We start from the raw sequence: 24,853 nt of genomic DNA, 5'->3' as shown, positions 1-24,853 counted from the left end.
GGAGTAGTGTTTTTAGATATTTCTCTTGTGCTCAGTGTCAAAGACCACTTCTATAAGTGAGACCTCACTCCTATGAACTGGAGTGTGACTTTATACACACAATACGTATCTGGTAATGGAATGTTACCCAGGGATCGGAACAGACGCCCTTGTTTTTGGCTCACTGAATTGACACAAGCCCTCTCATGACTTGAGCTCATCCAAACCTCTGATGCCCGTGTCCTAACTCATACCAAGTCCCATTCACCCATCACCCCTGTGCTCACTGACCTACACTGGCTCCTGGTTGAGCAATGTCTCGATTTTAAAATTCTCATCCTTGTTTTCAAATCCTTGCCTCGCCCCTCCCCATCTCTGTAGTCTCCTCCAGCCACCCCGTCTCTTGAGCATCCCTGATTTTAATCGCTCAACCATTGGTGGCCGTGCCTTCAGCTGCCTAGGTCCGAAGCTCTGGAATTCCCTCCCTAAACCGCTCCACCTCTCTCTCATACTCGAAGACGTTCCTTAAAACCTACCTCTTTGACCAAGCGTTTGGTCATCTGCCCTAATTTCTCCTTATGTGGCTTGGTGTCAAATTTTGTTTGATAATCGCTCCTGTGAAGCGCCTTGGGACGTTTTACAATGTTAAAGGCACTATATAAATACAGGTTGTTGTTGTTGTAGCTCTTGTAGTCTTTGGATAGCGGAAGAATAAACAGCCCATCAGACCATGCGACTTAAGCTATAAACTCAGAATTAGGTTTATTGAAAGTAGATGGTAGCAGAAAATCAATATTGCAGATTTAATGTGATTATAGAACTTGGACCTCCTTGGGTAGAATAAAATAATAAGACACATGATAGCTCTATAATTCTCTTAAAAATACCAAGTCTAGACCAGTATTTATAACATAGCCTAGAATTGAGTTTTCGTCTGCCAACATCAAATCCCAAGCATAAGAACTGAGGATCAGAACAGTCGCATTTACCCTTTGAATCAACAGCTCTTGGCGACACAGCTCCCCGCCAGGGAGGCTTCCAAGGATCATGACCCTCTCTCTCGGGACAAAATCAAGTTGTAAGGGTCTTGATAGCAGGAACCCCGACGTATCAAACATTGTAACAACAACTTGCAGTTATAGAATGCCTTTAACTTAGTGTCCCAAGCACTTCAGAGGGACGTAATAAAAAAAAACTTAGCTTTGCCTTCTGCAGCCAAGCAATGTCCCCTGTAAGCTGCGCTGCCTCCTGCGTGCCTGCCTCGTCCAATGCACAGCCCATTCAAATTTTTGCACATGCGCGGTATCTACAATGTAACAGCCGGTGAGCGGCCTGCGCGGGACCTCTTGGAACACCGCGCGACCGCGCACCTTAGCAGCGACTCTGCAGCCAAGTCAACAAAATTAAGTGGTCCTGTCACCTATGTGAACATGGCAAATAACCCTCATTAAGTCAGCTACCTAGCAGTGATCATCTGCTTTTGAAGACCATATAGTGACATGTATCCCCCCCGCCACCACAATTAACTTACATAAAACAAGTCAGGAGAGACACAGTTGAGAAATTCTCTCACCATGCATTAATCAAATTTAAAGTAACTAGCTAGATCTCATTAATAGGTTTGAATTTACACAGAATTTAATGATTTGAAATGTGACAAAAGAAACACTCACAAATTGGCCATATGTTTACTTTTGGCCACTAAGATTACCAGAAAGCAACAGCAGTCATGGTCACTGCTGACCAATAACACCGCTGGAAAGTGACGTCATAGTCAGGTGACAATTGGCCAATAAATTGAATGAAATTTAACACTATTTATTTAAAATGCTTTTCATTTCTCTGAAAGAGTCGCTGCAGAATACCCCAAGTATTTCACAATTCAAATTTGCATGAATTCAACTCAATGATATGAATTCATTGTCACCTTTGGCTCAGTGGGCAGCACTCTCACCTTGGAGTCAGATGGTCGTGGGTTAAAGCCCCACTCCAGAGACTTGAGCACAAAATCTAGGCTGACACTTCAATGTAGAACTGAGAAAGTGCTGCACTATTGGAGGTGCCGTCTTCTGGATGAGAAGTTTGCTGTTTCAGGTGGACGTAAAAAGGTCCCATGGGACCATGCTAAGAAAAGCAATTCTCCCCAGGTGTCCTGGCCAATATTTATTCTTCAACCAATGCCCCATTAAAAAAAAACGATTACCTCGTGATTTAGCTCATTACTGTTTGTGGGACCTTGCTGTGCACAAATTGACTGCTGCATTTCCCTACTTTACAAGTGTCTACACTTCAAAAGTACTTTACTGGCAATGTATTGGAAGACGACCAATACCCATGGAATCAAAACACAATTCTTTTAACAACTTGTACTGAAACTACACATGCAGTTGAGACAGTGCAAGACCATGTAATACATCGCACAGAAATACCACTGAATATTAGTAGAAACAGATATAAATCAAGTGAACTATGGACAATCTACCATGCCATTTTAATGACCACTAAAATTGGGACAGCTGGCTTTCATGAAGGCTGCATAGGTTTGCAATGCTAAAACACAATATTAACGCGAAGCCTTATAAATGCAAGTCCGTTCTATGTCTTGCAGCACTATTAGTGTTCCTGTTTGAAGGGACATGTTAAGAATTGACTTTCTTACCTACTGCCCACATCACTGTGTCAAAGGACTCTCGCTCTTCTATGTCAGACTCAAGATTTTTCCATATAACCTGCAGTTTGCCATTGTCCAGCTTTTCTATTTTGATTGGTATGCATTTCCAAAAGATCCTGGTACCATAAGACGCCATATAGTCTGTCACCAAGTAAGCCATTTGCTACATTGAATAAAAAGAAGTAAGCTGTTAAATTGCAACAGCATTTTATCAGGCAATATCACGCCCTATTTTCCACATTTACGTGGGCACATTTTTGAGACTGCAATTGGGATTTTTGTATCAGCTCAGTAGGGGAAAAAAATTGAATTAACTTCCCAGTTTAGCTTTTAAAAATAGTGGCCCGGAATTTGCGGTGGGTAATAACAGCGCTCGCCGTTATTACCCCTTTGAAACTGACCGCAACTTCAGGATGTAGCGCATGCACATCCGAACACGGAAATCCTGAAGTTGCGGTCATTGATTCACTGTTCTGACACTGGCTGCACTGTGCACCCATCCCCACCCCCCATTGCCGGCAATCAGTGTATTCAGTGAAATCAGTGAAACTGACAAAAACTTGGGCTTTTTCGCAGTAATATCGCTGTCAAATACCCCATTAAAAGTTAGGCCTTGTTGGATTAGGAGTAACTGGGGTTTTAACAGCGTATTAGAGTCATAGAGTCATAGAGTAATACAGCACGGATAGAGGACCTTCGGCCCATCGTGTCCGCGCCGGCCATCAAGCCCTGTCTAATCTAATCCCATATTCCAGCATTTGGCCCGTAGCCTTGTATGCTATGGCATTTCAAGTGCACATCCAAATGCTTCTTAAATGTTGTGAGGGTTTCTGCCTCCACAACCCTTTCAGGCAGTGAGTTCCAGACTCCAACCACCCTCTGGGTGAAAAAGTTCTTTCTCAAATCCCCTCTAAACCTCCCGCCCTTTACCTTGAATCTATGCCCCCTAGTTATTGACCCCTCTACTAAGGGAAAAAGCTCCTCAGCATCCATCCTATCTATGCCCCTCATAATTTTGTACACCTCAATCATGTCCCCCCTCAGCTCCAAGGAAAACAAACCCAATCTGCCCAGTCTCTCTTCATAGTTGAAGCGCTCCAGCCCTGGTAACATCCTGGTGAACCTCCTCTGCACCCTCTCTAACGTGATCACATCCTTCCTGTAGTGTGGCGACCAGAACTGCACACAGTATTCCAGCTGTGGCCTAACCAGTGTTTTATACAGCTCCATCATAGCCTCCTTGCTCTTATATTCAATGCCTCGGCTAATGAAGGCAAGTATCCCATATGCCTTTTTTACCACCTTATCCACCTGTTCCGCCGCCTTCAGGGATCTGTGTACTTGCACACCCAGATCCCTCTGACCCTCCGTCTTGCCTAGGGTCTTTCCATTCATTGTGTATTCCTTTGCCTTGTTAGTCCCCCCAAAGTGCATCACCTCGCACTTTTCCGGGTTAAATTCCATTTGCCACTGTTCCGCCCATCTGACCAACCCATCTATATCGTCCTGCAGACTGAGGCTACCCTCCTCGCTATTTACCACCCTACCAATTTTTGTATCATCCGCAAACTTACTGATCATACCCTTTACATTCATATCCAAGTCATTAATGTAGACCACAAACAGCAAGGGACCCAGCACCGATCCCTGTGGTACCCCACTGGCCACAGGCTTCCAGTCACAAAAACAACCTTCGACCATCACCCTCTGCCTTCTGCCACTAAGCCAGTTTTGTATCCAATGTGCCAAGGCACCCTGGATTCCATGGGCTCTTACCTTCTTGACCAGTCTCCTGTGCGGGACTTTATCGAAGGCCTTACTGAAATCCATGTATACCACATCCACTGCGTTACCCTCATCCACACACCTAGTCACCCCCTCAAAAAATTCAATCAAATTAGTCAGACATGATCTTCCCTTGACAAAGCCATGTTGACTATCCCTGATTAATCCTTGCCTCTCCAAGTGGAGACAAATTTTGTCCCTCAGGATTTTTTCCAATAATTTTCCTACCACTGATGTTAGGCTCACTGGCCTGTAGTTCCCCGGTTTTTCCCCACTACCCTTCTTGAATAATGGTACTACATTAGCGGTTCTCCAGTCCTCTGGCACATCCCCTGTGGCCAGAGAGGTCCTGAATATATGTGTTAGAGCCCCCGCAATCTCCTCCTTTGCCTCACACAGCAGCCTGGGATACATTTCATCCGGGCCTGGGGATTTATCCATTTTTAGGCCAGCTAAAACCGCCAATACCTCCTCCCTCTCGATGTTAATATGTTCGAGCATATCACAGTCCCCCCGCCCTATTTCTATGTCTACATCGTCCTTCTCCATAGTGAAAACAGATGCAAAAAATTCATTTAGAACCCCTCCTACATCTTCCGGCTCCACACACAGATTGCCACTTTTGTCCCTAATGGGCCCTATTTTTTCCCTAGTTATCCTCTTACCCTTAATATACTTATAAAACATCTTCGGATTTTCCTTTATTTTGCTCGCCAGTGTTATTTCATGGCCCCTCCTTGATCTCCTAATTTCTTTTTTAAGTATCCCCCTGCACTTTTTGTACTCCTCTAGGGCTTCCTCCGTCTTTAGCCTTTTGTATCTACCAAAAGCCCTCCTTTTTTTCCTAATCCATTCTCGTATATCCCCGGACATCCAAGGTTCCCTGTGGTTTTTGGAACCACCCTTGACCTTTACGGGAACATGTTGCCATTGTATGATCTCAATCTCCCTTCTGAAAGCCTCCCATTGCTCCGATGCGGATTTTCCTACAAGTAGCTGATCCCAGTCCATTTTAGCCAGATCCTGCCTTATCCTATTAAAATCGGCCTTCCCCCAATTTAGAACCTTTATTTCCGGCCCATCCCTGTCCTTTTCCATGACCACCTTAAATCTTACCATATTATGGTCACTATCACCAAAGTGCTCACCTACTAGCACTTTTTCCACTTGGCCGGCCACATTCCCTAGAATTAGGTCCAGTACCGCCCCCTCTCTTGTAGGACTTTCTACATGCTGGCTCAAAAAGCTCTCCTGGATGCACTTTAAGAATTCTACACCCTCTGAGCCTTTCACACTCTGACTATCCCAGTTAATAGTGGGGAAGTTGAAATCCCCCATTATTATTACCCTATTATTTGCACATTTCTCTGAGATTTGCCTACATATCTGTTCCTCTATCTCCCCCTGACTGTTTGGAGGCCTATAGTACACTCCCAGCAAAGTGCTTGCCCCCTTTTTGTTTTTAAGCTCCACCCATATGGCCTCATTAGAGGACCCTGCTAATATATCATCCCTCCTTACTGCAGTAATTGACTCCTTAATTAATATTGCGACACCCCCTCCTCTTATACCTCCCCCTCTGTCTCGCCTGAAGATTCTGTACCCCGGAATATTGAGCTGCCAGTCTTGCCCTTCCCTCAACCATGTCTCCGTGATAGCAACAATATCATACTCCCATGTGTTTATCAACACCTTTAGTTCATCCACCTTATTTGCAAGACTCCTTGCATTAAAATAGATGCCATCCAGCCTTGCCCTTATATATTTGCCCTGTCTACCAAGCTGACTTGTTTTTTTCCTCTATAATTGGCAGCACATCCCCCCCTATTTCAGCTCCCCTCTGTATCCCATCCCCCTGCCAAGTTAGTTTAAACCCCCCCCAACAGTGCTAGCAAACCTCCCCGCAAGGATATTTGTCCCGCTCTGGTTCAGGTGCAACCCGTCCGACTTGTACAAGTCCCACCTTTCCCAGAAGCAGGCCCAGTGATCCAGGAAAGTAAAACCCTCCCCCCTACACCAACTCTTTGACTAAAAGCAAATATTATGGCCCTGAAAAACTAATTTTAATTTTGTGAATTGTCAAATTTCTCTATTATGATAAAAATTACAATTTATAAGAAACCAAAGATTTTTCATGATATTTCAGGTTCTACCTTACCCCATGTGTGAGCCCCGATCTTTGTTTTGCTCTCTAACCGCTTCTTCATTTCCTGGTTCCCCGTCCGAGAGAATTCTGCAATGTGATTGCTCAGACAGCTTGTTGACGTCACAGCTGATCGCACGAGGGAATCCCCACTATACTGCACCGAAATCACTTAACATATTAAAAAAGGCAAACTTCTCGCGACCTCTGTGGGCAGCTTTCTTCGGGGCCAGCGGCTAATGCCTTTGCTTCGCCGCTGACTGCAAATTCCAGGCCAGTATGTCATGCACACACAGATATCAAACTTTGTTACAAATACAAACAATCTTAAAATACTGGGTGTTTCGAGCTGCAGTCTGAAACTGAAACACATTTCAACCAGCAACATTCCCTGACCAAACTGTTAAACCAGTGCCCCAGGCCAATATTTGTCCCTCAACTAACACCAATAAAACAGATTATCTGATCATTATCACATTGCTGTTTGTGGGAGTTTACTGTGCGCGAGTTGGCTGCCACGTTTCCCACATTGCAACAGTGACTACACTGCAAAAAGTACTTCATTGTGGCTGTAAAGCACTTTGGGACGTCCTGAGGACATGAAAGCTGCTATAAATCTAAGTCTTTTTTTAAAACTCCGATTCACCTCAACACATGTTTACTTAACGAATTGCTTTCATAGCCTTAAAGGGACATAGCTCCACTTTAGTACAATAATACATTATGCATTACATGGAATAACACTCTGTCCTTATAAAACAGTGCATCTTCTTCTTCTTCGGCAGTCCCTCGGAACCGAGGATAGAAACATAGAAGATAGGAGCAGGCCATTCGGCCCTTCGAGCCTGCTCCGCCATTCAACGAGATCATGGCTGATCATCCAAACCCTAGCACCCGGTCCCTACGCCGACAGCCATCCCACCCAAGCCCTATCCCCGTAACCCCGCGTTAATGACTTGCTTCCACATTAAAAATGAGTTCTCAGGTGATTGATGAGTCTAATGTGGGACCTACAGTCTGTCACAGGTGGGGTGCTTGGGTTGACGTGCGCTCCTTGTGCTTGGCTTCCGCTTGCTCCCGGCAAAGAGACTCGAGGTGTTCTGCGCCTTCGCGGATGCTTCTCTTCCACTTTGTGCGGTCTTGGGCCAGGGATTCCCAGGTGTCAGTGGGGATGTTACACTTTTTCAAGGAGGCTTTGAGGGTGTCCTTGAAGTGTTTCCTCTGCCCACCTGGGCTCTCTTGCCGTGCCGGAGCTCCGAGTAGAGCGCTCGTTTTGGGAGTCTCGTATCGGGCATGCGGACAATGTGACCCGTCCATCGGAGCTGATCAAGCGTGGTCAAAGCTTCGATGCTGGGGATGTTGGCCTGAGCAAAAACACTGACGTTGGTGCGCCTATCCTGCCAATGGATTTGCAGGATCTTGCAGAGGCAGAGTTTGTGGTACCTCTCCAGTGCTTTGAGGTGCCTGCTGTACATGGTCCATGTCTCTGAGGCATACAGCAGGGCAGGTATCACTGCTGCTCTGTAGACCATGAGCTTAGTGCCAGGTTTGAGGTCCTGGTCTTCAAACTCTCTCTTTCTCAGGTGACCGAAGGCTGCACTGGCACACTGAAGGTGGTGTTGGACTTAGTCGTCGACATCTGCCCTTGTTGACAGTAGGCTCCCGAGGTGTGGAAAGTGGTCCACGTTGTCCAAGGCCTTGTCGTGGATTTTGATAATCGGGGGGGGGGGGAGGGGGGGGCACTACTGTGTGGCAGGGGCAGGTTGGTAGAGGATCTTTGTCTTACGGATGTTTAGTGCAAGGCCTATGCTCTCGTACGCTTTGGTGAAGGTGTTGACGATGGTTTGGAGTTCGACCTCTAAACTTCACCCAACTTACCGCAAACAGTGCCATGAAAGATCTGCTAGTATATTTTTAAAATATTATGGGTGCATGAGTGTGATTGCAAGGACACCGACTGCATCTCAAAGCTTATGTGCAAATAAACAATTCAAACTTAATCCTTACAGTATATGTTATCTAAATCCCTTTGATGGGATTTTATTGTAATTAGTCCCACCCACCCACTGATCTCGAATACATGCATATGTTCTTGTGGATTACAGTGCAGAGTAATTGCTTTTTCATTGAGTTAAGGAAGTCTATAGTTTTACAAATTGCTGCACTCTCCATGCCCTGGAACAGAGCTTCCAACTCCATATCCTCTCCATCACAAAAAACACCAATGTAATATCGCCCGTCTCTGCCCCTACATCACCCCAGCTGCTGCTGAAACCCTCAGCCAGCCCTCTGTCACCTCCGGACTCAATGATTCCAGTGCTCACCCGGCTGGCCTCCCATCCTCCGTTAACTTTAGCTCATCCAAATCTCTGCTGCCCCTATCCTACCCCACACCTTCACACTACCCATTACCTCGATCCTGACATACATTGGCTAGCCATCGCCCAATGCCTCCAAGTTAAAATTCTTACCCTGGTGTATAAACCCCTTCCTGGCCTTGCCCCATTCCATCTCTATATACCTATCAGGATTGGATGATGAACAGGCTGGGTCTCTCTTCTTTTGAAAGAAGGCTGAGGGGTGACCTGAAAAAGAGTTCTTTAAAATTATGAAAGGTTTTGATGGGTAGACAGAGAGAGTGCTTCCACTTGTGGGGAAGAGCAAAACTAGAGGCCAAGAAATCAAATAGGGAATTCAGAAGAAACTTCTTTACCCAGAGAGTGGCAAGAATGTGGAACTCGCTACCACAGGGAGTGGTGGAAGCAAATAGTATAGATGCATTTAAGGGGAGGCTAGATAAGCACACGATGGAGAAAGGACTGGAGGGTTATGCTGAACCAGTTAGATGGGGAAGGACGGGAGGAGGCTCGAGTGGAGCATAAATGGTGCTTGGACTGGTTGGGCCGAATGGCCTGTTTCTGTGCTGTATATTCGATGTAATATTATCTCTGTAACTTCCTCCAGCCCTCCACTCCTCTCTCCCCAAACTATCCATTCCTGCGAGTCTGGCCTCTTCTGCACCCGCCCACCCTTTGCCCCATCAATGGTGGCCGTGTCGTCACCTGACTAGGCCCCACGCCATGCTCCCAAAACCCCTCTAATTCCCTCACTTCCTTTAAGACTGTGCTTAAAACCCACCTCTTCGACCAAGCTTGTGGTCACCTCTCATCAACTCTTCTTTTATTTTTGATTACGCCTCTGTGAAGTACCTTTGAACTTTATGTACACCAAGAGCGTTAAATAAATACAAGTTATCATGTTAAACTGCTCCTACGACAAGTCTAGTAGATACTACGTTCATAAGTGAAAACAGACTACTTAAAGATGGAAGTTCTCAAAAGGCACTGTGCTAAATAAAACAGGTTCTGCATTTCGCTTCACTTACCTAGTATGAATCTAGACTAATATATTATAGTTCAAAATAATGGAAAAGCAAACATATTTAACAGTTAAATATACAATATATAATCCATATTATACCTGATCAAAGCCACGGAGAGGAATGCTTCGCACCATAATTGAAGTGTTCAAGCCAACACCAGTTAAAAACCCAGCACACTCCAGGGCCACATCTAGTGAGGTGTCAAGTTAAGGATCCAAATATTACTATATAACACGCATGGGGTTTCAAAATAATGTTTTTTTATATGCTATACATATAAGGCAGTGATTGACATCAAACACATGTTTATCAGCATGAAATTAAGTTTAGCACCTTTAAAAGCATTTCATACAGAGCTAACATTTGTGAGATTATATGACTATTAATAATCTACTGAGCGTTTTCAGAATAAGGATACAGCTTGCACCAATAACTAACCTATAAAGAAAAGCGGGAAAAAAATCAAAGTGAAAAACGTAGCCTATTTAAGAAGGGTTTCTTGGTGCTACACTCGCATTGTGTTTCCACCTCAGCAACACACACCGTTATTGAGCAAAATATACTGAACGGTAATCTGGCCACCTGACCTCTGCCAATCTCAGTCATGAACTAGCCACTGGGAGGAGCTCAAGAGCAGTAGAGGGAAATCCACTCGTTGGGGGGGGGGGGGGGGGTGGTGGTGGTGGACACAGATGGTGCATGCATCGTTTTGCATTGGGCTGGATTGCAATGTATGTGCTCAGGAGCGAGCAGCCTGCCTCCCACACACAATGCCCTTGGGCACCAATCTGCCACAAAACACATTAGGTTTAGTTTTTCCCAAATATCTGAAAGGGATGTCAGTAAAACAACAGCACACACACACAAAACAAAATCACAACATACACAAAAAAAAATCACAGCCAATAGGATCATAACTGGGCGATAGGCAAAAGAAGCAGAGACGACATGAGGATTTTTTTTTTTATAAACGCAACGAGCTGTTGTGGTCTGGAATGCACTGAAAGGGTGGTGGAAGCAGATTCATTCGTAACTTTCAAAGATAAATACTTGAAGGGGAAACATTTTATAGAGCTATGGGGAAAGAGCAGTGGAGTGAGACTAATTGGGTGGCTCGTTCAAAGAGCCAGCACAGACGTGATGGGCCGAAAGGCCTCCTTCCGTGCTGTATCATTCTATGCTGATGACACCCATTTTCTTTTTAACTCAAGGTGAAGGCGATGCTGGAAAAGGATCACATTTATTGTCCTAGTTGCCCCGAGAAGGTGGTGGTGGACCTTCTCCTCCATCGGTTGCAGGCCTCATGATGATGGTGCTCTTCAACTTCTCTTCCATCGACCCCATTGATGTTGCCACCATCTCGAACATTTAAGACTTAGAAGAGTCAAATCTTCATCCCGCTTACCCTCAACAAAGCCCAAGCCATCCTCCTCGACTCCCACAAACACCCATCCATACGAACATATGCAACTGACGGGCAGGAAAAGACCAGACGGCCCATCAAGCCTGCCCCACGCCATGGTGACCGGACCATCACGGGCCCCTCCTTTTAGCTGCGATGTTTTCTGTTGTTTTATTTCAGGTCCACACTTACATCCATTTCAGGTAATTGGGTAAAATTAAACCATTTGCACCGTGTTGCAGGTTGGCACCTACAGCTGTTGGCATTGTACGGGAGGAAGGTGCTTGTTCCTCAGCATGACCACCACAATCCACACATCCCTTTGTGGCCATCACGTCAGGGACAGCCCCCCCAACAAAGTGGAACCTTTGCGTATCACACGACCCCAAGTTCACTTTCCTCACCCGTATGTGATCGATCACCAATAGCACATTACGTCACCTACTTCGACAGCACCTCCCAAACCCGCAAACTCTACCACCTAAAAGGACAAGGGCAGCAGGCGCATAGGAACACCATCACCTCCAAGTTCTCCCCCGCCCCCCAAAGTCACACACCATCCTGACGTGGAAATATATCGCCGTTCCTTCATCGTCGCTGGGTCAAAATCCTGGAACTCCCTCCCTAACAGCGCCGTCGGAGTATCTTCACCACACGGACTGCAGCGGTTCAAGGCGGCGGCTCACCAGCACCTTCTCGAGGGCGATTAGGGAAGGCCAATAAATGCTGGCCTTGCCAGCGACGCCCACATCCCAGGAACAAATTTTAAAAACCTCCGCCACAGTGTTTACCTTCACCAAAACTCTAATCCAAGTTTTTAACTCCCTCGGGCTTCTCCAGCGTTCAGCTTGCTGGCTACCGCTCCGCAAGTAATTCAAAAACGCTTTGGCCCGTGTCTTCAGCCGTACTACAGTCCACATTCCCATTACCTCCAATCCACGCCCAGCTACACTGAATTCCCATGGCACAGAGAATCTCTCACTCCTTATCCATCACCTATGTTAACACTAGTTACTGTGATGTGACGCATTACAATATTGTTAAGCAAGGATTATTACTAACCTGCCAACTCAAACAAGATGTAATTTGCTGTCAAAGGTCCATGACTCACTACTGACAATCCGTTTGCTTCAAATGCTTGCGGTTTGTTCCCAAAGGACAATGAGAAGCAGTCCAAAAAAACCCACACATTTATGCAGGGCATGGGGCGGCAGGAAAGGCACAATCACCCAACACAGGAGAAGCCAAACTAACAGCAGGGGGCTCGAGTTGGCCTACCTCACCAGGGAAAGGAAGAAAAAGTCAACAATGTTTGTTGCGGCAAGCGGATCGAAGATACACAACCTGACTTCTTGGCGGTTTGGTGCGTTTGGTTTGGCCCAAATGAATGATGACCTGGCCAATACGGAGGGCCGACTGCAGACTAGTCTTCCACTCGAGGCCGAGTGAAACCGCCTGCAAAGTGCAGTCAAGCCAAGTGAGATTCAGAGAGGTTACCTGGGATGCTGGCTCTCCGACCAGCATGCTGGGCTGGTCTGGCTGGGCCACCCGCCACCTACGACCGTAATGGAATCGGGCATCTAGATCTCCATAGAGCAACAATGTGGCTTCAACCTGGTGGGCACATCTGTATTTAGAGGGTGAGGGTTTGCCCGACTGCCCACCAACATTACTCCTTCTTAGAATGGAATACTTTATAGGGAATATATTAAATTAAGGGAAGAAAAGAAAGAGACAGACTTGCATTTACATAGCGCATTTCACGACCACAGGACATCCCAAAGCGCTTTACAGCCAATGCTTTAAACTTTATGATCTGCTTGAATTCAAAAGCAGCAGGACTCTGATCTAAAGTAAGCATTTCGAGTGTTATTCATATCTTTCTGCAGAGGAAGAAATGCAAACGCATTCATTTATTTTTTGGAGATCACGATACAAACTGCAAAGGCCTATGAAAATAAATGCTGCAAAAGGTAAAACAAAATTTGTGCTACGTGTGTGGCCCACACAAAACTAAGCTTCAAAACACTTAAAGGATGAGGTGATGGTGGAATGGATAATTCTAATGACAAGACTAATCCCTTCAGGTATTAATGATATAATGCCAACTAAAAATGCAATACATATTGCAGAAGAATACCAGCATTTACGGTTAATGCCCCAAGGGCTACATCATTGGTGTTAAGTCCGCAATGAGCTGCACACAATAGGAATTTGCCTCGAGCTGCTACCCAGAATATTATAGGTCACTTGAGCTCAAACAGCTGAAGCTTCCAATTCCCCATTAATGGACAGCAATGTTTCTATTAGTGCAGATACAAGCAGTACCCAGCTGGTTTATCTGAAAGGAGATCGGTTAGGCACAGGTACTCCAATCTTCAAGGCAGTATATATATTTTACTAATCACACGGCATTTAACTGCATTCATCAAAATCTGTCCCTCGATCTCCAGCACAATTTTATTAATTAATTGCGGTCAGTGAGTAGCACGCCCGCCTCTGACTCAGAAGGTTGTGGGTTCCAGTCCCACTCCACAGACTTCAGCACGTAAATCTAGGCTGGCACTCCAGTGCAGCACTGAGGGAACGTTGCACTGTCGGAGGTGCCTTCTTTTGGATGAGGCATGAAACCGAGGCCCCGTCTGCTCTCTCAGGTGGACGTAAAAGATCCCGTGGCACTATTACGAAGAGGAGCAGGGGAGTTATCCCCGGTGTACTGGCCAATATTTATCACTCAGTCAACATCACTAAAATAGATTATCTGGTCATTATCACAATGCTGTTTGTGGGAGCTTGCTGTGCGCAAATTGCCTGCCGCGTTTCCTACATTACAACAGTGACTACACTTCAAAAGTACTTTATTGGCTGTAAAACGCTTTGGGATGTCCTGAGGTCGTGAAAGGCGCCATATTGCACATGCAGTTACAGTGTAACTTCCACGTCACTGACATAAAAGTGGCAGTAGAATGCAAGTCAAGTCTTGATGTGACTGCTGAGCACGCTGAAGTGAGGAGGCCACCTCTCACGGTTTGGTCTTCAGTAGATCTTCAAAAAAAAAACCTTCTTAAAAACCATCTCTTCGACCAAGTTTTTAAGTCACTCCCCCTGGTCTCTACCCTTATGCCAATTTGCGAAAGGTTTCTTTTGTGATAAAGGCACTATATAAATGCACATTGCTGCTGTGTAACTCCAGTTCAGTGTGAAGCACTGGTCATGCAGTCTACTGGGCCACTTTACAAACTTAGAGGGAAAAATTCAGTTGTTTGCACCTCCCGTTAGCGCCTTAAGAGGGCGCCAATTGGGGCGCAAAGCAACTAGCGCCCGGGCGCGGCGGTTTGTGCCGCTCGCGAAATTAACTAGACATTTTGCGGCGGCGCTAAACACTACCGCCACGATTTCCTGCGCCGGCAGATTGTGACGTCAGTCGAGTGCGCAACGCCCCGGACTGGATATTGAGTGGCGCCCCCTGCCTGACCGCCTGCCGCTAGCAACGACAGGTTGAGGGGAGCGTTATGCTGTCAGAAAGTGGCTGGGGGAGCGCTATTTAAAGGCGACCACTTCCTGCCTTTTTTTGTCGGTGACATTTTTGCACCACGCATTGAGAGAGAGAGAGAGAGACTTCTGGAGAGATTCAACGCTGTGTGAAGGAGTTTTGGGTACTGAGCAGCACTTTGCAGGTTCATTTTGATTTGCCCTTCCTTGCTTCGCCAGCACTCTGAGGTAGCGCCTCACTCCTCGGCCTTTGCGCCTTAAGACAGGTGTGAAGCGCCTGATTTAGCGCTACAATCACCTCCAGGGGCGATAAAAGCCAAGTTTGCTGTCGGAGGCGATAATTAGCGCCAAGCGCTAAACTTTGTGCACGGCCGATAACGGCGCCCCAAATGCGCCGATACTGAATTTTTCCCCCATAGTGTTGAGTCTTTCAATGTTGCTCGATTGTGGACACTGCTACGCTCACGGCATCTTAACATTTAAAACAAAAAAGTATCCCCAGGGACGGGGTCTCTGTATACGTGTGAGAGCAACACGTGCAGAGCTCGCTACAGGCAGGCACATCACAGCCTACAGTACCACTCTGGTCTTGGGATTGAACAGGTCCCAGTCTCACGCCGATAATAGAACTGCAGCCTTGGGCAACACACAGTGTTCTCAACATTCAACCATTTGGACAGGAGCTTCTTCGCTTCATCTTTTCAGGCTGATATCTCATTTTTCAAAAAAGGGAAAAAGATACACGGTTCAGATATTCCTAAACCAGGACCATTCCAGTTTTAGAGTTCCAGTAATAATAATCCTCACCTCCCCAGGTGCCATTAACTTTTGCAGGACCTAAAGAATTGCAAACTTGGTAAAACGTGGGGAAAAGAAATCTTGGGACAAGGAGCATCCAAACAATAAAAGTATTTATACATATCAAAAGTGCCCTGAAACATGCCAAAAATTAAGATAGCTAATTACATGATTAGATCACAACAATATATTCTGGGCAAAATGCAAAAAAAACCTGTCACATTTGCTGACAAAGTACAGTAAAGCTACTGTAACCCCTCGAGGCTTATTCCGACTATTATTGCAGGAATGTGACAATGTAAACAGCAATGCACCTCCCATACTCTGTTAAAACCTGTATCAACAGCGAACTGACAAAAGTAGAATTAGGAACAAGATCTACTGTACACATATCAAGATCATTGCTCAGTTGCAGCCTTCGACATGATTCATTTAGCCCCGTCAATTAGAAAAACAATTGCAACTTTGGGAATCAGATTGTGTACAACATTTTTTTTTTTTTTTTTTTAGAATTTTTATGATGCTTTAGTTCCCCAATATTGGCCTTTGTATTCACCGTGATGCAGAAATAAGCCACATCTCGACATGGACTCCGAAAGCTGGACATCTACTGCTATCTAGTGGTAGAAAAGTGAAACAGCAAGAACCAAAAAGGGAAAAAGCTGCGGTGTCTAACTTTATAAATAAAAAGCAAAAAAAGCTGGAAATCTGAAACATCAAACAGAAAATGCCAGAAACACTCAGTATGTTCAACAACCTCTGTGGGGGTGGGGGGGGGGGGGGGGAAACGGACAAGTTATCATTTCAGGTGCGGTCTTGAAATGCTGACTTGTAATCGCTCCACCATTGGTGGCCGTGCCTTCAGCTGCCTGGGCCCCAAGCTCTGGAATTCCCTCCCTAAACCTCTCCGCCTCGCTACCTCCCTCTCCTCCTTTAAGACGGGCTTAAAACCTACATTTGTCCTAATATCTCCTGGTGTGGCTCGATGTCAAATTTTGTTTTAGAACACTACTGTGAAGTGCCTTGGGGCATTTTACTACGTTAAAGGCGCTATATAAATACAAATTGTTGTCATCTATTTCTCGCTCCACAGATGCTGACGAACCTGTTGAGTGTTTCCACCATTTTCGGTTTTTATTTTATATTTTTCTTTCTCCTCCCATCCCACCCCACTCCATGATACCCTCTTGGTCTGAAAGGGTAGGATCAAAGCTAGTTCAGTTTAAGGGAAGTTCTGATCCACACGTAGGGTCGACAACAACGTTCCCTCCAAGATGCGCAGCTCTCCGCTGGTCCCGCACAGCCCGGGACCGGCTTTTCCATTGGTAATTTCTCGCATGCGCGAAACTGTGAATGTGCCGCCCAGCCCCTTAAAGGGACCATGCACCCAAACAAACTCAGAACACCGGTTGCCAACCCTCCAGGAATTAAAGATCCATCTCCTGGACACTGCTGAGAGAGCCGAGAGAAAAATCATTGGCGGGTATTTTTTCCATTTCCTTTGAACACTTTAGTTTGTTAGTCATAAGAAAAGTGAAGACAGTGAAGGAAAAGACTGGACGCGGGAGGTCATACGATGAAACTCTTCAGGAATATGTCCAAGCAGAGATGGCAACCCTGTCCACACAGACTGCCTAATCAGGTTTCTCACTTCACTTTGCTTAAGTGAGTGACCTGCTCCAAAGCCTCCAACAGCACCGCTCTGAAAACGGACAGGAGGAATGGTGCCACAGGATCGCCCGAGGCGACACTTTCTCCAGATTTTCCCCTTCTGAGGGCCGGGGCAGAAAATGCCTGGTCACCTCGCCACAGCGGAGATTGGGAAATCAGCTGGCGGAGAATCCCAGGAACAAAACCCCAGTCCTACCTGGGATCTCGGGGCTCCGCAGCACCACATCATTACCCTTCAATATTTCAACTGCTCGAACTTGCTGCTAATTTAAAACTAAAAGTTGTACTTTCCGTTACAATGCGCCCTGGTGGCTGAAGGTGAATCCGGATTATGTTCTTTTGTAGGTGATATTGCTAATTACCCTTTAACAACCATGGGGCTTTCCAAGCAAGTTTATCACTGTAAAAAGGTCTACAAAGCTAATGGCACACTGGGTTTTAAGGCAAGAGGTACAGACTACAAAGCTTTGCTGTGATAATGAATCTATTTAAAACCAGAGTGTTGGGAGTACTGTGTGCAGTTTTGGGCATCACACTAGGAAGGATGCTGAGGCAGCAGAGGGTACAGCACAGGCTCACTGGGATGCTGCCTGATAGGAGGAAATACCGATGCAAAGAAAGACTTGGAACAGTTTTTCTTAGCACACACAAGAGATGATGGGGTGAATTAATAAAGGTGTTTAATTCAATAAAGGGAAGGGGTAGAGTAGATAGGGACAGACGGTTTCCAGAGATTGAGGGGTCTGGAACAAAAGAGAGATACAAGAATAAGTACAAGATATTTAGGGCAAAGTGACTAACAAATTGGCCAACGTGCACAGGTAACATGATTACAGGAAACTTTCGATTTACCGGCACCTAAATAACCGGAAATGTCGGTTAACTGGCAAAATTCAGGAGTAGGTTTTACTTCATATTTATTTGCCTTCTTCCATCTGTGCTGTGCAAGGGTGTGGCTGCAGCTGTTGCTAAGCTACAGAGACGCTTGAAACTTGTGTTCATTGTTCTACAGTTGTTGCTAAGCAACAGGGTTTGTTGCTTTATACGGAGCCGTCAGCTCTCCCTATCTTTTACTATAGCGTTCGGTTACCCGGAATTTTTGATGAACCGGCACCACGTCGGTCCCGTCCGTGCCAGATAAAAGAAAGTTTCCTGTACATTAACTAGCGACAACATGTTGCAAAAAACATGCATATAACGGGGTGTATAAAGGCTGCTGATAGGACGTCAAAGGGGAAGGGCTTGCAGCACGTTGCTGCCAGTCAATGCATTAACTAGGCAACTCCTCAGATAATGAAGCAGTCCATGCCCGAATGCAGCAAGACCTGGATGATGTTCAGGCTTGGGTTGATAAGTGGCAGGTAACATTTGCGCCACACAAGTGCCAGGCAATGACCGTCTCCAACAAGAGAGAGTCTAACCACCGCCTCTTGGCATTCAACGGCATTACCATCACCGAATCCCCCACCATCAACATCCTGGGGGTCACCACTGACCAGAAACTTAACTGGACCAGCCACATAAATACGGTGGCTACAAGAGCAGGAGAGGGGCTGGGTATTCAGTGGCGAGTGTCTCACCTCCTGACTCCCCAAAGCCTTTCCACCATCTACAAGGCACAAGTCAGGAGTGTGATGGAATACTCTCCACTTGCCTGGATAAGTGCAACTCCAACAACAATCAAGAAGCTCAACACCATTCAGGACAAAGCAGCCCGCTTGATTGGCTCCCCATTCACCACCTTAAGCATTCACTCCCTGCACCACCGGTGCACCGTGGCTGCAGTGTGTACCATCTACAAGATGCACTGCAGCAACTCGCCAAGGTTTCTTCGGCAGCACCTTCCAAACCTGCGACCTCTTCCACCTAGAAGAACAAGGGCAGCAGGCGCATGGGAACACCACCACCTCCAAGTTCCCCTCCAAGTTACACACCATCCTGACTTGGAAATATGTCACCGTTCCTTCATCGTCGTTGGGTCAAAATCCTGGAACCCCCCTCCCCAACAGCACTGTGGGGGTACCTTCACCACACGGACTGCAGCAGTTCAAGAAGGCAGCTCACCACCACCTACTCAAGGGCAATTAGGGATGGGCAATAAATGCCAGCCTTGCCAGCGACGCCCACATCCCAGGAACGAATAAAGTTTTTAAAAACTGGCCTTTCTACCCAACTGCCTAATGAAGTCTGGCAGTTTTGGATTCGAGTCACTGGCTGCTAGAGACCTAAGCTACAGGAGCTGACGGCTGAAATTCAATATAAAAGCAGCTTGGAGTTCAGCCTATTGTACTTGGTTTTAGCAGAAAATTCCACTTAAAATAGCATGCCTTTAGTGCAAGTTGTCTCCATGCCGTATATGTGGATGAACTGGGTCAGGGATTTTCTGACGAGACCAAATCCACTTAAAGCGGTACTCCAGTAGTTTAATCTACCCAACTGTACATCAGTAAACCAATTATAATCACAAAAGATTTAGCTGTTTGACCACCTAAATTTGGTACTTCGAGCTCGAGTTTCATTGACAATAACATTGGGCCAGATTTTGCTGTAGCAGAACATCTGACGGTGTCTACCATTAGTTAGACTTTCCCCTGCACCCTTTGGCTCAAGACATTTCTGCCCACTAAGTTGCCGAAAGTGCGAGCTGATAACGGCGCAGCGAGGGAAACGGGGCATCTGGGACTCAGAGAACACGGCAACCGTGTATCCCCTTAACCAATTAGATTGATGGATTGGGCAATAAACACAAGGAGGACTGAGAAGAAGGATGAATTAAAGGGGGAGAATTCAATGTCAAATCAGGTACAGAAAGGGGAATAAAGAGAGAGGGAAAGATTGGATTGAGAGAGAAAAAAGGTAAAGAAAAAAAATTAAATTTAAAATTTAGACTTTTTTAAAATCTCCCTAAAAATGTCAAAACCTGAAGGAATGAGACTTCACACTTGTAATAGTTCATTTTTGGTAGTTGACTGGCAGTCATCACGTCATTAAAAGGGTACTTTCACTTAGAGTCATAGAGTTATACAGCACAGAAAGAGGCCCTTCGGCCCATCGTGTCCATGTCGGCCATCAAGCCCTGTCTATTCTAATCCCATTTTCCAGCACTTGGCCCGTAGCCTTATCTGCTATGGTGTTTCAAGTGCTCATCTAAATGCTTCTTGAATGTTGCGAGGGTTCCTGCCTCTACCACCCTTTCAGGCAGTGAGTTCCAGATTCCAACCACCCTCTGGGTGAAAAGGTTTTCCTCAAATCCCCTCTAAACCTCCTGCCCCTTACCTTGAAACTATGCCCCCTGGTTATTGACCCCTCTACTCAGGGGAAAAGTTCCTTTCTATCTACCCTATCTATGCCCCTCGTAATTTTGGACACCTCAATCAGGTCCCCCCTCAGCCTTCTCAGCTCTAAGGAAAACAACCCCAGCCTGTCCGGTCTCTCTTCATAGCTGAAGCACTCCAGCCCAGGTAAAATCCTGGTGAATCTCCTCTGCACCCTCTCCAATGCAATCACATCCTTCCTATTGTGTGGCGACCAGAACTGCACACAGTATTCCAGCTGTGGCCTAACCAGCGTTTTGTACAGCTCCATCATAACTTCCCTGCTCTTATATTCTATGCCTCGGCTAATGAAGGCAAGTATCCCATATGCCTTTTTAACCACCTTATCTACCTGTCCTGCTGCCTTCAGAGATCTATGTACATGCACACCAAGGTCCCTCTGATCCTCTGTCCTTCCTAGGGTCTTACCATTCATTGTGTATTCCTTTGCCTTGTTAGTCCTCCCAAAATGCATCACCTCACACTTTTCAGGGTTAAATTCCATTTGCCACTGTTCTGCCCATCTGACCAACCCGTCTATATCGTCCTGTAGCCTGAGGCTTCCCTCCTCGCTGCTTACCACTCCACCAATTTTCGTGTCATCTGTGAACTTACTGATCATATCTCCTACATTCATATCTAAATCATTAATGTACACTACAAACAGCAAAGGACCCAGCACCGATTCCTGCGGTACACCACTGGACACAGGCTTCCAGTCACAAAAACAACCTTCGACTATCACCCTCTGCCTCCTGCCACAAAGCCAATTTTGGATCCAATGTGCCAAACTACCCTGGATCCCATGGGCTCTTACCTTCTTGACCAGTCTCCCATGTGGGACTTTGTCAAAAGCCTTACTGAAGTCCATGTAGACGACATCAACTGCACTACCCTCATCCACACACCTAGTCACCCCCTTGAAAAATTCAATCAAATTGGTTAGACATGATCTCCCCCTGACAAAGCTATGCTGACTATCCTTGATTAAACCTTTCCTCTCCAAATGGAGATTAATTCTGTCCCTCAGAATTTTTTCCAATAATTTCCCTACCACTGATGTTAGGCTCACTGGCCTGTAATTCCCTGGTTTATCCCTAGTACACTTCTTGAATAATGGTACTATGTTAGCTGTCCTCCAGTCCTCTGGCAGCTCCCCTGTGGCCAGAGAGGTTCTGAAAATTTGTGTCAGAGCCCCTGCAATCTCCTCCCTTGCCTCACACAGCAGCCTGGGATAAATCTCGTCTGGGCCTGGGGATTTATCCACTTTTAAGCCAGCTAAAACCGCTAGTACCTCCTCCCTCTCAATACTAATTTGTTCAAGCATATCACACAATCCCCCTGCCTGATTTCTATGCCTACATCATCCTTCTCCATAATGAACACAGATGCAAAATATTCATTTAAAACCTCACCCACATCTTCCGGCTCTACCCACAGATTGCTACTTTGATCCCTAATGGGCCCTACTCTTTCCCTGGTTATCCTCTTGCCCTTAATATAAAACACCTTGGGATTTTCCTTTATTTTGCCCGCCAGTGTTTTTTCATGTCCCCTCTTCGCTCTCCTGATTTCTTTTTTAAGTACCCCCCTGCACTTTCTATACTCCTCTAGGGCTTCCACTGTTTTTAGTCCTTTGTATCTGCCAAAAGCCTCCCTTTTTTTCCTAATCCATTCTTGTATATCCCTAGACATCCAGGGTTCCCTGGGTTTGTTGGTCCCACCCTTGACCTTTACGGGAACATGTTGGCGTTGTACTCTCTCTATTTCCTTTCTGAAAGACTCCCACTGCTCTGATGTGGATTTTCCTACAAGTAGCTGATCCCAGTCTACTTTGGCCAGATCCTGCCTTATCATATTAAAATCGGCCTTCCCCCAATTTAGAACCTTTATTTCCGGTCCATCTTTGTCCTTTCCATGACTACCTTAAAACTCACCAAATTATGGTCACTGTCACCAAAATGCTCTCCTACTGACACTTCTACCAGTTGCCCGGCTACATTCCCTAGAATTAGGTCCAGTACCGCCCCCTCTCTTGTAGGACTTTCTACATGCTGGCTCAAAAAGCTCTCCTGGATGCATTTTAAGAATTCCGCACCCTCTAAGCCTTTCACACTCTGACTATCCCAGTTAATATTGGGGAAGTTGAAATCCCCTACTATTATTACCCTATTATTTCTACACTTTTCTGAGATTTGCCTACATATCTGTTCCTCTATCTCCCCCTGACTGTTTGGGGGCCTATAGTACACTCCCAGCAAAGTGCTTGCCCCCTTTTTGTTTTTAAGTTCTACCCATATGGCCTCATTAGAGGAGCCTGCTAAGATATCATCCCTCCTTACAGCAGTAATTGACTCCTTGATTAATACTGCAACACCCCATCTCTTTTTTTTCTTTGTAATTACCAGCCCTAAATACTTGTGGCGGGTTTAGTTTGTATCTACCGCGCAAATACAGCAACTTCACGCCATTCAATGCCCGTCAATGGTGAGGCAATCGGTGAAATGCTGTTTTCCCAAAGCTAACAGCGGAGAGGGGCAACGCGGAGAGCAACTTTTGGACATCAACATTTAACCACGCATCTGCCCCTCACCTGCGGTTGCTGCACTATTTACGCATAAATAACGTCGAGCGCCATTAGCCTCACCGTTATTCTGACAGAAAAAACGTGCCCATTATAAATACCTGCAGCACCTACGAATCTTGGAGGCAGCACTGTGATAAGTATTTTCAGTGTCAGGTGTCACAATGTGTGACACACAATAGTTGCTGTTTTATAGTTAAGATTATATTACCCCGGGATTAAGGTGCCCATAAATCACTCAAAATGTTTTCAATTTTTCTTTTTCGGCCAACATTTTATTCCTCGGTAACTGAAATTTCTAATATCCAAAATAAGGGATTAATCAAAATAGAATATATATATTTCACAATAACGAGATTAAATTTATCCATTAAATTGTTTTTTTTTGTTGAGTCTTTTAATACTTGACTTAAGAAAACTACTAGGCACTTGGTCTAAGCATTAAACAAAGCTTTAATCAACTGTTTTACAACATGGCGGTCTAGTTGTGTCCTTCACTAGTTCCTGTTAAGAATGTCCTGCGCAAGCTGAGCCCGTGCCCGAGTGTTTATAGTCTCCCTGGACAGCGCCACCCGTAGGCCGCTCAGTATTATTCATAAGTCTTTCTTTCATGAATGACTGATTCATGTCAATACTTTCATTAAGGACTTGACTTAACTTTCGTACCTACAGTGCAAGTACAGGAACTTCACGTCACTCAATGTATTTCAACGGTGAGTCAGCGAGCGAGATGCGATTTTCACGAAGCTAACTGCAGAGCAGCGCATCTCAGACAGCAGCTTTTCGATTTCAGTGTTTAATCGCGCATCTGCCCTCTATTAACCTCGCCATTATTTTGACAGCAATTTTTGGGCCATTGTGTTTGAATATTTATTGTTCATCTTTCACACAAAAAAAGTTTCGATGTGCTGCTGTTTTCTTTCCACTTTCACATTTTTGGCTTTGGCACTGGCATCAGCGCAGTCGCGCACTGGAATCAGGGAGAGGCCCGCAGTGCACCCGCAATCCACCCGAGCAGGTAGACGGGGCCTCGGTTTAATGTCCGATCTGAAAGACGGCACCTCCGACCAAGCAGTGCTCCCTCAGCACTGCACTGAAGTGTCAGCCCCCAAAAAAAATGACATGTTCAAATCCAGGAGTGGTGCTTGAACTCGCAAGCTATGACTCAGAGACAGGAATGAGTCAAGACTGACACTTGCTGTTGGTGGAAGGCTGCTGCCTTACCCCTACGGCAGTTGATAAGTTCACTGTAGAGTTCAGTCCACAGACAATTACAAACATCTATTCAAATTTTCATTCTATTAAAAACAATGATTTTTTAAAATTCATTCACGGGATGTGGATGTCGCAGACATTTATTGCCCATCCTTAATTGCCCTCGTGAAGGTTAACTTTCGTTTGTTCTTCCCTCCCAAAACCTTTTAGCCCCAGATATTTACATTATTAATTTTAACCCCCTACCCCCGGCGCCACCACTCACCCGTCCCCCCAAATCAACATGATTTGAGATATTTGCTTAAGAAGCAAAAACATTTCTCGCTTTTTTTTTTAATTCATTCTCGGGATGTGGGCATTGCTGGCAAGACCAGCATTTATTACCCATCCCTAGTTGCCCTTGAGAAGGTGGTGGTG

General features: G+C 45.6%; 1 protein-coding gene across 1 annotated transcript in view; it reads right to left on the bottom strand.

The window, feature by feature from the left end:
* txnrd2.2 (thioredoxin reductase 2, tandem duplicate 2) overlaps window positions 1-24,853 on the bottom strand; it is a 393,467-nt gene that overhangs the window by 46,340 nt on the left and 322,274 nt on the right. The window contains exons 9-11 of the mRNA XM_086011988.1: window positions 10,379-10,398; window positions 10,059-10,150; window positions 2,639-2,813 (exon numbers count right to left, since the gene is read on the bottom strand). Of these exons, the coding sequence (XP_085868114.1) occupies window positions 2,639-2,813; window positions 10,059-10,150; window positions 10,379-10,398 (287 nt within the window). The remainder of the gene's footprint in view (window positions 1-2,638; window positions 2,814-10,058; window positions 10,151-10,378; window positions 10,399-24,853) is intronic.

Source organism: Somniosus microcephalus, chromosome 19 (assembly GCF_052327205.1).
Source record: "Somniosus microcephalus isolate GS21.2 chromosome 19, FLI_Smic_1.0, whole genome shotgun sequence".
Classification (NCBI taxonomy): Eukaryota; Metazoa; Chordata; class Chondrichthyes; order Squaliformes; family Somniosidae; genus Somniosus; species Somniosus microcephalus.
The sequence above is the reverse complement of the archived record's forward strand: the minus strand, read 5'-3'. Positions and strand labels throughout refer to the sequence as shown.